The 14269-nt window shown below is 33.3% G+C and overlaps 1 protein-coding gene across 2 annotated transcripts in view; it reads left to right on the top strand.

The window, feature by feature from the left end:
• The window catches only part of LOC125048611 (collagen alpha-1(IX) chain-like), an 89850-nt gene that overhangs the window by 33026 nt on the left and 42555 nt on the right, over positions 1–14269 (top strand). For both annotated transcript variants that reach the window (XM_047647362.1, XM_047647361.1), the window contains exon 3: positions 281–810. In XM_047647362.1, coding sequence (XP_047503318.1) covers positions 281–810 — 530 coding nt within the window. The remainder of the gene's footprint in view (positions 1–280; positions 811–14269) is intronic.

Raw genomic sequence — 14269 nt, 5'->3', positions numbered from 1 at the left:
TATGCCAGTTTCAAGTAAAAGTTAGGGAAACTACACGCGAGAAAAAATCAACAAATACATCAAAAGGAAACAAAGGTAAAAAAGGTAGTTAAAAACAAAACATATTAAATCTTAATATTATTATTTATTATGAAAGGAAATAATACATTATATACGTAATACAATAAAGATGAGTTTTATAAAATAAATATATTTTTATCACGAACTATAATTTATTATTAATTAGATTATATTGTTATTTAAATGAATATAATGACGTATGAACTCATTTCTATTCCAGAGGAATTCAACATACTAAAGAACTTTAGGGACCTAAAAAATTCAACCGATATTTTTGACCTTGTAACCGGAAGAGATGGCTTCGATGCAATTCAAATTAAGGGGAATGAGACGATAGCGATGCCTCTTAAAGATTTTGATCCACCATTGAAAACGCTTACAATGCCTTACAACTTACAAGCGATAATTAAAATAGACTTCCAGTATACATCGTGGTGCATTTTTTCCATTGTGACAAATGGTATCACCAACATAGCTCTATACTTTGATATTGCTTCAGAAAGTTCAATAATAATATACATAGAAGGACAAGATATAAAAAAGCGAGTACGGTTTGCAGACGACATCAAAAATATGGATTGGATTGACGTTTTTATTCGAATTGAAAAAAATAAAGTAAAAATGTACGTAAACTGTACGGAGTTGGAAGAAGAATCTGACGATGATTCTATACAAGATATTATAGAGTTTCAGAGCGATTCGATTTTATATTTGGGCAAATTTACCGGCCAGGATCAAAATACTTATAAGGTACGTATTCAGACATATTTCTATTAACTAAATTTAATTAATAATGTACAGTACATGAAGTACTTTTTTGTCTCTTTCTGCCAAATTGTGTTTACGTTGTAAAAACGGTGCCCAATTGGACAGTTTTATCTATATTACCGAAAAGATACATTTGAAAAACCTTTAGCTGGAATTTTGTGTTATTTTGTACTAAATTATTTCACATATATACGTCTAAGAAATATGTAAAACGCTTGCAGTGTCTATTCTATTAATTATACATATATAATATTAATCACCATCAATATATCTGGATAAATTGATAGCTAATATTCTTCACAGTCAGGTGTCATCTTTTAGTAGAAGTCTCATTATTACTTCTCTCGTTTTAATATAATATGTATGCTTTTTCGTCATCCCTACATTTATATAACTTCTCATATATCTCGTTAATACACTAAAGAAAAGAGTGAGTAAATATTGAATGACTTATCCTTATTATGTATTAGTCTTAAATATTACTACGGCGCCTTTATGACTGTTTCTTAATTTTTTTTTTCTGCGGTTATTTGCAATCAGCCCTAAGGCTATGAGCCTTTTTTTTCTGTGGTGCTGTCATGTGGAGTGACTTCCCATTGGAAGCATCTACTCATCTTCTGTCTAGAGCTACTGCCGGTCTTCTAGCTCTAGGATATGGTGACGTTTTAGTCGACTCGTATACTGTCCAATGGTGAGTTGGCGAGCAAGTTCATTCGGGTGACAGCTTAACCGCTGTTTGTATTTAGCTGCCAGTCTCCGGATTTCCTCTTTGATAGTTCTCATTTTAGGTTGTTCGTGAACTTCGTTGTTGGTTATGTACCATGGTACCTTTGCAACTGCTCTTGCAAAAATATTGGTATCACTTGCGCTGCCCCACAGTTGAAAGGCATATGTCCAAATGGCCTTTAGGATGACTTTATATATAAGAAGTTTGTTATCTAGAGAAAGTCTTGAGTTAAAAATAATAGAAAAGAGCATTTAGCACTGGAATATACTTCCTGAATATGTGTAAAAGCTTTTTAAATTAAAAGCTTTTACACATATTACCGTTAATACATACAAAACATTCAAATGTACGCACAATATAGAAGTTATCACAAAATTTCCATATTGTGAATAGTTAATTAATAACGCAATCTGTGCGTATACAAGTGCAAATGATATTCGCTTGTAAATAACTAAATTCAATCTCATGTAAGGATGAGTTTACAATGCGATGTTTGTCCTTGCTTAAACATACCAAAAATCAGACGTGAAAACTTCTCTTATTTTATATAGCCTTCTCATGACTAGTAGATGAAAAAATCGTAAAATTTGTATAAAAACTACGGTATAATTGGCATCTTTCTATATATTCAAAGTTGTCAGCAGTGTTGTCCTAGGTTCTCTCTCATCCTTAAGGTATCGATCCACGGCTGTGCACCAATGGACTTTCTATGTGCGCATTTTACACTGGCTCGTATGGCGAAGGAAACCATCGTGAAGAAACCGGCATGTCTTATAATTAAAAAGTCGACGGCGTGTCAGCCACAGAAGGCAGATTACTTGCCTAGAAAAACAAATGATACAGATACAGAAATCTGAGGCCCATATCTAAAAGGCTGTAGTGCCAATGGGTATTTTTCTATATTAGTTTAAGAAATTAAACGATTGATAAAGCGTTCCAATCGATAAATCCTTCATTTAGGAAGGGCTTTTGGAAATCTTTCACCTAACAGGATATTAGTTGAAAAGGTTCCGTGAATGCCTGAATTTTTAAATTTAAACGATGCAGATATTATTATCTTTAAGCGGCAAATAATCAATGTTCCATACAACGTTAGAACGTCAAAACTTTAATATTAAACCAGAGTTCTCCAAACTTTTTTGTGTCGTAGACCCCTTGCCATGTTTTTCCGTGTTGGGTAGACCCCCTACTTACCTGATATTGATTTTCTGTAAATTTCTAACTGTAGTGAAGTTTAGTGTTAATAACTTAAAGTAATGTTAATTTATACATTTATTAATTGAATTTAAATTAAAACTACTCAAAATAAAATTTTGTATCTGTTATGTAAAATATACGTAGCATTCAATAAATAATTATAAGATATTATGATGTAAGTAAATAGGTACTATCAGTGTATGTGTTGAGATCCACTATCGTGGACCCCCATTTTCATTTCATGGACCCCCAATTTTTTTTCCGCTGACGTAGACCCCTTGCAGGTTGTCATAGACCCCTAGGGGTCGATATAGACCACTTTGGGAATCACTGGCTTAAACACAAGATCCTTATAGTTTCTTATATATTGCAATTGGAAATATATTCATGCACCTCTTTTGTTACATTCGCCCATAGGCGGATCAAAGAGCAAATCTCCTAATTATTTCATTACGTTAACTGTTCGATAATACGAATAGTTTGTACTAAGGGCTGTCACGGCAGCTTAATAATAAATAGAGATTCTGATCCCGATTTTGTATGCAATTTCGATATATGCAGGTCTTAAAATATCCGTAACTGATGTCACAACCTTCTGATCTCCACAAAGCCAAAATTTTAATCGCTGTTTGATAAGTACCAGCGCTGGTATAAGGGTTGTCAAAAAGTTACAATTTTATATTCAAATTGACATAATGTACACGCCCTTTATCGCTAATGTAGTTGAATGTCTGATATTAAATCAGCCGTTATGAGTTCATTAAGCTTTCCTTTTAGGTAACACGTGTTTTTGATATATAGTATTGTGTAAATTAATTTTTGAGGGAAACTCTTTATAGCCTGTAAACATAAAATGTTCTTGTTGATATTTTTTAAATTTATAATAATTGCTACATTATAGCACATTTGGACTGATTTTCTATACTTGTTTTTTGGCAAGATTATCTTGAATGAAAAGTTTGCTTTGAGAAAAAAACTCTAGACCATGAGCAGCATAGTATCTAAAGCTGCGTACAAATTAAGCGCGGCAAACCATCGAACATTGGCGCGCGCGGCGGCCGCGCTCTATGTAGACGGGATCGCCGCGCGCGGCGACTCGAACATTGCCGCGCTCGAACGTGCCGCGGGTCGATCCGCTCGTGTCGGTTTTTGAGACCGCATCAAAGGAGCTTCAGTCGTTGGCTCGCGCGCAGTTGGGACGGTTATAGTTTTGGTGATTTGGCTCGCGCGGCGAATACGTAAAAAAGGGTGCGTACATATACAGTTGTACATATATAAAGTTGGATTTAAATATTGATGACAAAGCTATAACTTATAAAGTAACTAATATAACAATTATATATTAATTACATACAAAAAAATGGGTGCGTGTACTTATGTACGCGCGTAAGAAGTTATACTTCTCTGGCATTATTAAAAATGGTTTTTGATTGCATGCAAATAATTAATTACATACAATTAAATAATCAAAGACTGGAAAAGGAGTCATTATAAAGTTCAGTTTACATTTGAAAAATTAAATAAATAAATATTTTTTTTTTACAAATAAGTTGGTGAATCACAATGAAAGCGGCAGCCGCCCGACCACGCGCGTCCATACTTGCAGGTTTACAAGAGTGAACTGGTCTGACTATCCGCCGCGGTCTGTTCGTGATGGATCGCCTGCCGCGCGCGGCAGTCACGTCCAACTAAATTTATATCTACATATTGGCTCGCGCGGCAAATGAAAGTCAACTCTGGTCGAACATTGGCTCGCGCGGCTGCCGCGCTTAATTTATACGCAGCTTAACACAAAGCGTCTACTCTGACGGTAAACGATTGTTAATCACAATTTCAGGCGGCAAATAATTATCCATCAATTATTAATCGTTTGCATTAATTATCTTTCTTATTAAAAAAAAAAGGGTGCGTGTACTTATGTACGCGCGTAAGAAGTTATACTTCTTTGGCTTTCTTTATTTTTTTAAATAATTAATAATAAATATTCAACGTTAATAATGTAATAATATTTAATATTTAGTATATTATTCAATTAATATTAATAATAATAATAATTATTATTATTTATTATTGTATTATATTATTCATTCCATTTAATAACTAGGTATGTTTCATAACCTTTTAACTAATTAATAACAATAGGTCTTTGTGAAAAAGCATTGCTAAATTTCATTGAAAAAATAATTAAAACTCCTTTATTTGTTTAAAAGGTACTACAAAGGTTATTTAAAATTCTTTACGCATATTCTATTTCTTTTTACTTGTAGATTGTATTATTCCCATCTCGCTCGCGCACGCTCGGCGCCCAGCTGGTTTAAAAAGAATTTGTTAGTGGGCAACTTCATACTGATAATTTGGTGTCACGGTGCGCGCGCATCGTAAAATTTCACTCTCATAAATTTTTCATAACGCGCCTAAAGAAGTATAACTTCAAAAACTAGATGATCCTGATCTTAGAACCAAGACGAAAAAATACTTCATTTTCACTAAATTGATTAAAATTTTCATCGTCGTCTTACATAACAATAATAATACATAGAAGAAAATGGCAACATTGCCTTCTGCTTAAAATAAAACTTCCGTATACCATCTAGTATTTAACAAGGCATTTTTCTGCGTCATTTTAAGTGTGTCTCATGAGTACCCATTGCGTCTGACGTTCCACGATAAATATGTCATTTAGCTGCGCTTGTGAAACCACTTTAAAAATTTCATTTTACTTTTGTTGAGATTGTCAGGTAAGGGTAGTTAAATTTTACGTAGTAAAATGCTTTAAAATTTCGACTATATATTTTTACTTTGATTATCTCATGAAGTACTACGGCGCGAACATCACAATATTTGGTTCCCCGATTTAACAATTTCCACCTGATAATATTATGAATATCCTTAACGTAACAAAAATAACATTTTAATATAAACATTACCTTTTCACTAAAACCGTATATGGAATTTGTAATAGAGCATTAATATGTATTTATTTATTTAAACAGTAGATTAATAAAAAATCTAAATAATTATAGTGACATTATGTACCATAGGTTTCAAATGTTGCTACGTACGAGTCAAGTCAAACAATATATAGCATGTGTAAAGTATCACCTTGACGTACGTCGTTCCACAACTAAGCGATTCTTAAGGCAATTTCTGCCGCGCACCACCACTATGTGGAACCAGCTGCCCACTGAAGTATTTCCGAACCAATTCGACTTAAGGTCCTTCAAGAAAAGAGCGTACCAATTCTTAAAAGGCCGGCAGCGCGCTTGCGAGCTTTCTGCCAGTGCGAGTATCCATGGGCACTCCCATGTAACATCAGATGAGCCTCCTGCCCGTCTGCCTCCTGTAACATAAAAAAAGGACTATTCGCAGGACAAATTGTCGCCACGCGACTGACTTGTCTATGGCAAAGATTCAGTAACGAGATTTAGCGCAATGTATTGCATTTTGATACGTAATTTTGTATTTTTTTAATGTATTACTGAAATTATGTATTCATTGTTTACGCCTAGATTATCTTTTGAATCTCATGTACAAAACGGTGTCCGCGGCACAGAAGGATTATCTGTGGTACTTGAGAAAGAACAATAATCAACGATCTGTTTGATAACATTTAAGGCGAATAGCAAAGCTGTGGAGCAACTAGGTTTTTATAAGCAGCGTTTGTATGGAAACTTAAAATAGTCTAAATCGTATAATTTATATTAGTATTAATGAGCGCGTGAATAATTTTACAAACTTCTTAATCTTACAGTTACACTTGGTGTTTAATAAAATTAACAAGAGATCAAATCATAAAGTTTTCAGCAAAATGTAAGAAAATTAAAGGAATATTTTTATGCCAGCAATGAGTACAATTTGCAAGCGTCTCAGCTCAAAGAAAATCCAATTTCTACTGCGTTTCAACGATTCCTTATTTGTGGCTTGCTTTGAATAGGACAATGTGAAACGTCTCATACAATCAATTGCATTGCGGACTTTGTTATATGGGAAATTTAATTTAACGTGGTTTGTTGGGTTCAATTAATCAACGATAGTGTCTCTTTAAATTACTAGTAAGCAAGTATTCGATTCACTATAAAACAATACACAAGTTGGTCGAAATGAGCCGTAAGAATTGATGTGCTAGTTAAAATTGACCCTTTTAAAAACAAAAGTAAAATGGTTTAGGTGTCTTCGTATTATAGGGAAATATAAATTTAAAGATCAGAAGAAAAGCACTGTTTTTTGGAGTTGGTTTATATTATGATAGGCACTTATTATTATAAAATGTATCTTGTTTGCTTGTGGATTTGCGTGCGACTCTCATTCCTGATGTCATAGGTTCGAACCCAGGCTGTACACCAATAGCCTTTCTATCTATGCGCATTTAACACTCGCTCGTACGGTATAGGAAAACAACGTGAGGAAACCATGCTTTAGACTCAAAACTTCGACGGCGTGTGTTTGGGCGTCTTGTCTATTAGATGAACGAAATCACGAAATAGATACAGAAATCTAAGGCCCAGACTTTTAAAGGTTGTAGCCACTGATTTAATAAATATCATTAACAATTATTTAAGTTACGTAAAAAATACTTTATGTACTTGCGTTGTCTTTGGGTCGACTATAGTTGATTAATGATTATAATGTTTTGTAGTAAATACCACAAGTAACACATTTATGGACGCTTTATTCTTTCAGCTTATATTCTTATCCATTTTTCGTTGTATCTAGTAATCATAAAGATACAATAAATTTGTGCTATGATAAACAGCCAAATACTAGAAATCTCTAATTTTAAACAATGATTCTGTTCGAAATAGTTAATTTTTGTGTAATAAAATTTGATGAGGGTGATCAAAAATATGTTTACTCGGCCGATCGTCACGTTTTCGTTAATCATTGTTAAGATTTACTCGGGTTATGTTAGACGCATTTTTATTTATACCTTTTTGTTATATTCGTTAAGAATTACGTCCTCAATTTATAAATTTATAGTGAGTGTTTTGTGCGTATTTGTAAACTATTGTGAGGCAAGATACAGTATCAGTCTAACCTCTCTTTGTTCCCAAACTAGTACAATTTCTCCAAATTCTTACGACTGACAATATTGTGTGCCTTTCTTCTTGGAAGGAGACATTGTAACGAGATAATATGTACTCAGGACTTATTATTCTAGTATAATATTGTTGTTTCGACGGCCATTGTATCGTTCTTTGGCCGGGAATTCAACATTGAACTTGGACAAACGCTTGTGCTGTCGCACTCCTCTTCATATTACAATTGATTAAACATAACGACAAATATATTAATCACTTCACAAAATGACCAAGTAATTTACTCCAATTCTGTATGCAGTACAGTATGCGGAGTTAGAGAAACTTTTTATAACCGAACTCAACGTCACCGTCAAGCCGTGTTCAGAACTTTTCGTGTCTATTGCATACTTAATTAAGCTTCTAAGTTATCTCAACAAATTGTAGCGAGCAACTTCAGGAGATGTAGGTAGGGACTTCGTATCTATCCTAACAAAGTCTACATAGAAACTTCGTAATTCACGTCGCAAGGTATAAGATAGAGCGTGTAATGTAAATACGTTTTATTTTAGGCACGTAATTCAACTATAGAACGCATTGAAAGATACTATAGGGTAGATATCTTTCTGCTTCAACATATAGATTTTGATTGACACTGAATTTAAATAAAATTTAGTAGTTCCTAAACTAGTTAAAATATGATTGTGTAATTTCGTAGTTTTATTTATTATAATTTAGATTTGTACATGTGTAAGAAATATTATATTTTGTGGTCAAATAAAACCACTCAGTTAACCGTACTCATATTTTATATTGTTGATGACATAAGGCGTACGTGATTGTATGCAATTCCGTCACCAGGTTACAATACCATATTATATTTTTTAATCAATTTATTACCGCTTCTCGCACGAGCCAAGATTGTAAATTTTTCATGTTTTCTTCTGCGATTAAATCGTCGGGGTTATGCCACGATAAGCTAGACATCTTATAAACAAAGCTTTCAATTTCATAACATTTATTGAATAGAAATTAATTAACGTTAAATCGTTTATTTAAAGCTTGTTGTATTGAAATATTAATACAACGCACTTTTTGATCGTAAACCCCACGTATCACCAGAGTCAATATGATGTAATTATTTTCTTGTTTGTTAATTTTTCCATGTATAATGTTGTGAATTAGGGGGTTATTATACTATATATTAAAGTAATTATAGTCACATACTTACATTATACCTATATTGAATATAAATTGTATGTAATATATATTACATTAAATATATTACAACAAAGGCTTTTGGTAAATTTTTCTACAAGTTTTATCATTTTATCATATATCATTAATATCACTACATCTCAAAATATAGTGCCATATCGAAGGCCGTGTCTTCCTAGTAATACATAATTAGGCACAATATCAGAGCAGCAACGTACGAGGAGAAAGAAATCCTAATAATAACCATACAATTTTTTACACACACATTCACAATACAACAAAGGTGTGTATGTGTTTAATACGCAGTATGTTATTCACAAGGAAATATTCAACAAAAAAAAAATATTTTTATTTTCACCTTAAATAAATCTTATTGGGTGGTTCTACCATTACAACCATTATTGTTGCTTAAAGGTGAGACCTTTGACAACTGGTTACATTTAATGTAAAGTTCAATGTAATTGTAAATAAAAATTATTATTTATTTATTAAACACATTTTTAAACAACGCTGACTGTCGTCACATAAGCCCTTTTTCATCTAAAAGACCAAACGGCGGTTTGGGACTCTTTAAGGATTTGAGCGAGGTTCCTGAAGTCCGTTTCGTTTTTATAACAACTTCCTAAAGAGGAGCTTTAAAATTCTTTAACTCTTGTATCGGCGTACCTTCGGGAGGGAATTGGAAGTATATAAACAATTCCAATACTTTCCGTTCGTACGTTTCGAAATATTTTACAATTTGGAGAAGCTTAGTACAACTTAGTACTTGTTTGAACGAGGTCTTATTGGAATTTAACTTTTAAAGCAATTGAGATTTTGTTTGATTATTATATTTTGTATGAAATATATTTTGTATGAAATATATTTATTAGATTTATACAAGTTTGCAAGTACCTAAGTCTGGGTATTTGGTATCTAGAATGTCTTTTGTTACTAGTATTACATCGGAAATAGCTTTAAGGAAAAAAAAGTTTTAAAATTAGAAAACTGTCTTTTCACGGATTGATAGTCAACCAACATGCTTGAGAACTTTGAAAATAAAAATATAACAATATTTTTACATAAATCAACGCGTATAAATTCAGTTGTGCATTTTTTCTTTTTAACGTTACAGACGACCTGTAGGTTCGATCCCCGGCTGTGCACCAATGGACTCTCTGTCTATGTGCGCATTTAACATTTACTCGAACGATGAAGGAAAGAAAACATAGTTAGGAAACCGGCTTGTATTAGACCCACAACGTCGACAGCGTGTGTCAGGCGCCAGGCACAGGAGGCTGATAGCCTACTTGCCTATTAGATTGACAAATGATCATGAAATAGATAGAGACGTCTGAGGAAAACTAAAAAGGTTGTTGCGCCACTGATTTGTTTATTTATTTTAATTGTTGTTTGAAATTGAGCTTTTACTAATACTAATGAAATCATCATATTTCATAGTCTCTCATTCCGTGTTAAAAATAAAACAACTTGCCCTAATTTATTGGCAACACATTATAATTCAACATACGTTCGCGAACGTGATCTCATTTTGTATCGAGTATTAAATAAATAATGGAAAAATTAAGCTCCTTTGAAGTCTAAGTAAATTGTATTTTCGTTAGCAGGTTGAGCGTGTAAAAATTGAAAACTGATTACTTATTCATATATTCATATTGCGAAAACGATTGTAACTTTATTGAAAATGAATGAAATATATTATAATTCTAGTTGGTGCGTTCTTTTCTGCTTAGCAGTAGGATAGGCAACTTTGGATGGTGCAATAGGGTCGGGTAGGCCTTGGTAGGCTTTAGGCAGGACCTGCTTGAGAAGGGTAGGGAAGTACCCGTAACCGACGAGTATGCATGGTGAATGTACTGAAAGTAAAAGCAGCGAAAGAGATATGTCAGGATCGTAGTAAGTAGAGATGGTCATTGTTTGCCCCTACTGAAAAACGGCGTCAATAAATATTTTTTCTGTGTTAAACATGCCTCATATAATATGTGGGCTGTTTCATATAACAGACAATTCAAATTAAACACATTTATCTAATATATACAATTCTCTTGTGTGTTCCTCTGAAATGGCTTAATTTCTCGATTTTTGTAAAATTTTGTGTGCATATCGGCGAATCGGTCAGCATCTATTTTTTATCCTCCTAAATTATTTATTTTATATTAATTTTTTTTATACTGAAGTATTTCTGAACCAATTCGACTTAGGGTCCTTCAAGAAAAGAGCGAACCATTTCTTAAAAGGCCGGCAACGCACTTGCGAGCCCTCTGGCATTGAGAGTGTCCATGGGCGGCGGTATCACTTAACATTAGGTGAGCCTCCTGCCCGTTTGCCCCCCGTTCTATATAAAAAAAATTTTTTTTTATTATTTACACAATATTTTTTGTTTTTATTTTTTTGTGTGGTAAGCGGCAAAAACTGCCTTAATAAACGCTCATTTGTGGAACAACGGACGTCAAGGTGAGTATAGTAAGCACATTTAAAATTTGCACAAGCAAAAATGTGTTCAATAAATTAACTACGCAAGAAATTGTTTTTATAATAGAATGTGGTCTTGTAAAATTACTTATTACTGAGAGCAAAAAACGCCACAAAGAGGATTCAAATTGAGATCCTTGAATTTGCCTCAGTTCTCTACCGTGAAATCCTATGATTTACTGAGCTAAAAGCCTTATCGTAATCTTCCACGTCCCTCATATTTCAACCCTAGTAACTAGCTCGCTATTTTCATCGTTCGAATGAGTGCAAAGTACTTGAAAGTTGAATTTTACTATCGCTGATAGGAACAAAACGATGTGTAAATTTACTTTACGTTACAAAATCAATGTATATTTTCTTAGTAAAGATTAACTGGCCACAATAATAACATAATATTTTTAACTTAAAATAGTGTAATATTTTTAAAATTCAGTGTCGTAAGTAGAGTAATTATTTAGTGACAATACTTTAAAAAAAGAGCGGTAAAACTCTTGACCGTGACCTGAGATTCGTTTCTCATATATTTTTTTTATAATATAGATCCGTGCCTAACAAACCCCGTTCGGTTTTTGCGTTAAGGACGTGCTAGTTTCAGTAGGAGCATGATGTTTTCATACACCATATAATCAATTATTATTATTATTATAACCGGTATTCGAAGGCACCTTTAAGCTTACACTGATCAGGATAGGTACATATAATTGGAGTGATAAAAAAACACTCAAAACTTTGGCGACATTAAATACAAAATAAAAAGATGGATGATAGCTGTGATAGTTTGATATTATTATATTAAAAATATTCATTTTTAATGTCTGCCAAAAGAAGTGTAAAATCATTTCAGTCAAAAATGTCAGTCTCGAAGCTGACATTTTCAGATTCGGAGACAGATTTTTAAAGGTAATAAAATAAAATTCTCTCCATCAGAAATATTTTACGCCTATGATTTTTATATGAAGAAATTTGGAGACCAAATTATTTATGCTTTACCTTTTTGTTTTTTTTTACTTTTTACAAACCGTTAATTTTCCTTTTACAAATTCTATATTTACCAAATTTATAGGTGGTAAAAATGTTGTGTCTTAATTGTTCAATAATTAATCATAATATATTCCTTTGTTCCTTTACAATATTAACCCTTAACTTGGCAGAATTTTATTTTTTCGAATATAAAAATAATATTCATAGCACTTAACTTTAATGACCCAAGGGCTCTAGAAAAAATATTCAAAAAAATATTCAAACTACCCCTTAAAAAAAACCACCCGTATCTTGTGGGATACGTTGCCAAGGGCATTGATAAATATATTACGCTATCGATGTATCTCTAAAGATACATTGCCAAATTATCTATGACTTGATTATATAATAATTTATATGAAAATAAATATAAAAAACACGTTAATAATCAGTAGTTCGTTCGTTCGTTCGTTCGTTAGAATCATAGTTTTTGAATGGCTGCTGTCTCCCAGAATGTAAGAGCCCTTGTATAATATGATGTCGAAACCTAAATGAAGCCCGAAACGCCAGCTCTAACAAATATTTTGCACCCCCATTTGCGAGGCTTGCTCTTTATGTATTGTTTTCGATTACCGGCTTTTTTGCCCTTATATGGCACCATCATTTCATCAATGCTGAACCTGGTTTCATGAGGAACTCTCAAAAAGTTGGCACGTACTTTTTCAATGAGTGGCCTAACTTTAAAATACCGATCACCGTCATCAAGCAGATTGTCGTTGAAGTGGATGTACCGTCGTATCTGTTGAAATTTTTTGAGTGTCATTACATCAGCTATTTGTGAAAATCTGAATTCCTGACACCAATAGTCAGTGTAGGATAATGGGAATCGTGAATATGCCGATATTCACGATTCCCATTATCAAATTTATTGCAATAAAATCTTTGATGTCTTGTGTTGAAAAATTAAGAGAACGACCAATTGTTTGAGTTGAGTATAAATTGCTTTGCTCTGTAATCATGTTAAGGATGCCATCATCAAAGAAGTTTTGAAAATATTCTAGTGGTGTTTTTATGGTATCTGAAGGTAAATGTTTATCGTGTATTTCGGCGTTATGTTCAAATTTCTTGTTATTCCAATGGAATTTCAGTTGCTTTCTTTGTATAGGTGCAAGGCGCCTGGCAGCTAGCCGTGGCTGTTTTGAGCGTGTATTTATATTTGACGGCGATGGTGAGGCTGCTACTATTGCTGGCGATGACTCTGGTGTTTCAGGCACTATTCGGTTAAATCTAGGCTTTTTATTTCGAATAACATTCACAATGGTAGTTGGTGAAGGAGGTATGACCGAGTGAAGAGAATCTTGAGTTGAAGAATCCAAAGAAATACTTTCAGACGCTGGTTTCATTGATACTGTAGGGCAGGAAGTGAGGTTGTTTTCATCGTCAGGAAGTATGTGAAGATTTTCAAGAGAAGAAGGAAGCGAAGGAGCAGGTGAAGATTCAGTACTATCGCGTTTTTGAAGATTAAAATTCTCGAATTCACTACTAGAATCCGAACTTTCTTCATCATTTTTTGATGACTGACTGTGTTTTGGCACCAATGTGAGTATTTTGCTAGCTCTTGAAAGCATATGGAGCTACAATTAATATATAAAATAAGCCATGCATAGCTATATGAACAGTTATTCAGCTTGGCAGTGTGCACATACAGATACATGACGATTTTGTAAAAGTTGTTAGTAAAGCTAGCAGTGTGTACCATGAGATACATATCAAATATATATAGAAATGTTAGTTTCTTGGCAATGTGCACGAGGAGATACATTCATTAAAAAAGTCACATGAAGCATCAACC

The sequence above is a fragment of the Pieris napi genome, chromosome 4 (genome assembly GCF_905475465.1).
Source record: "Pieris napi chromosome 4, ilPieNapi1.2, whole genome shotgun sequence".
In the NCBI taxonomy this organism is placed as follows: domain Eukaryota; kingdom Metazoa; phylum Arthropoda; class Insecta; order Lepidoptera; family Pieridae; genus Pieris; species Pieris napi.
This window is presented reverse-complemented; position numbering and strand designations above follow the sequence as displayed.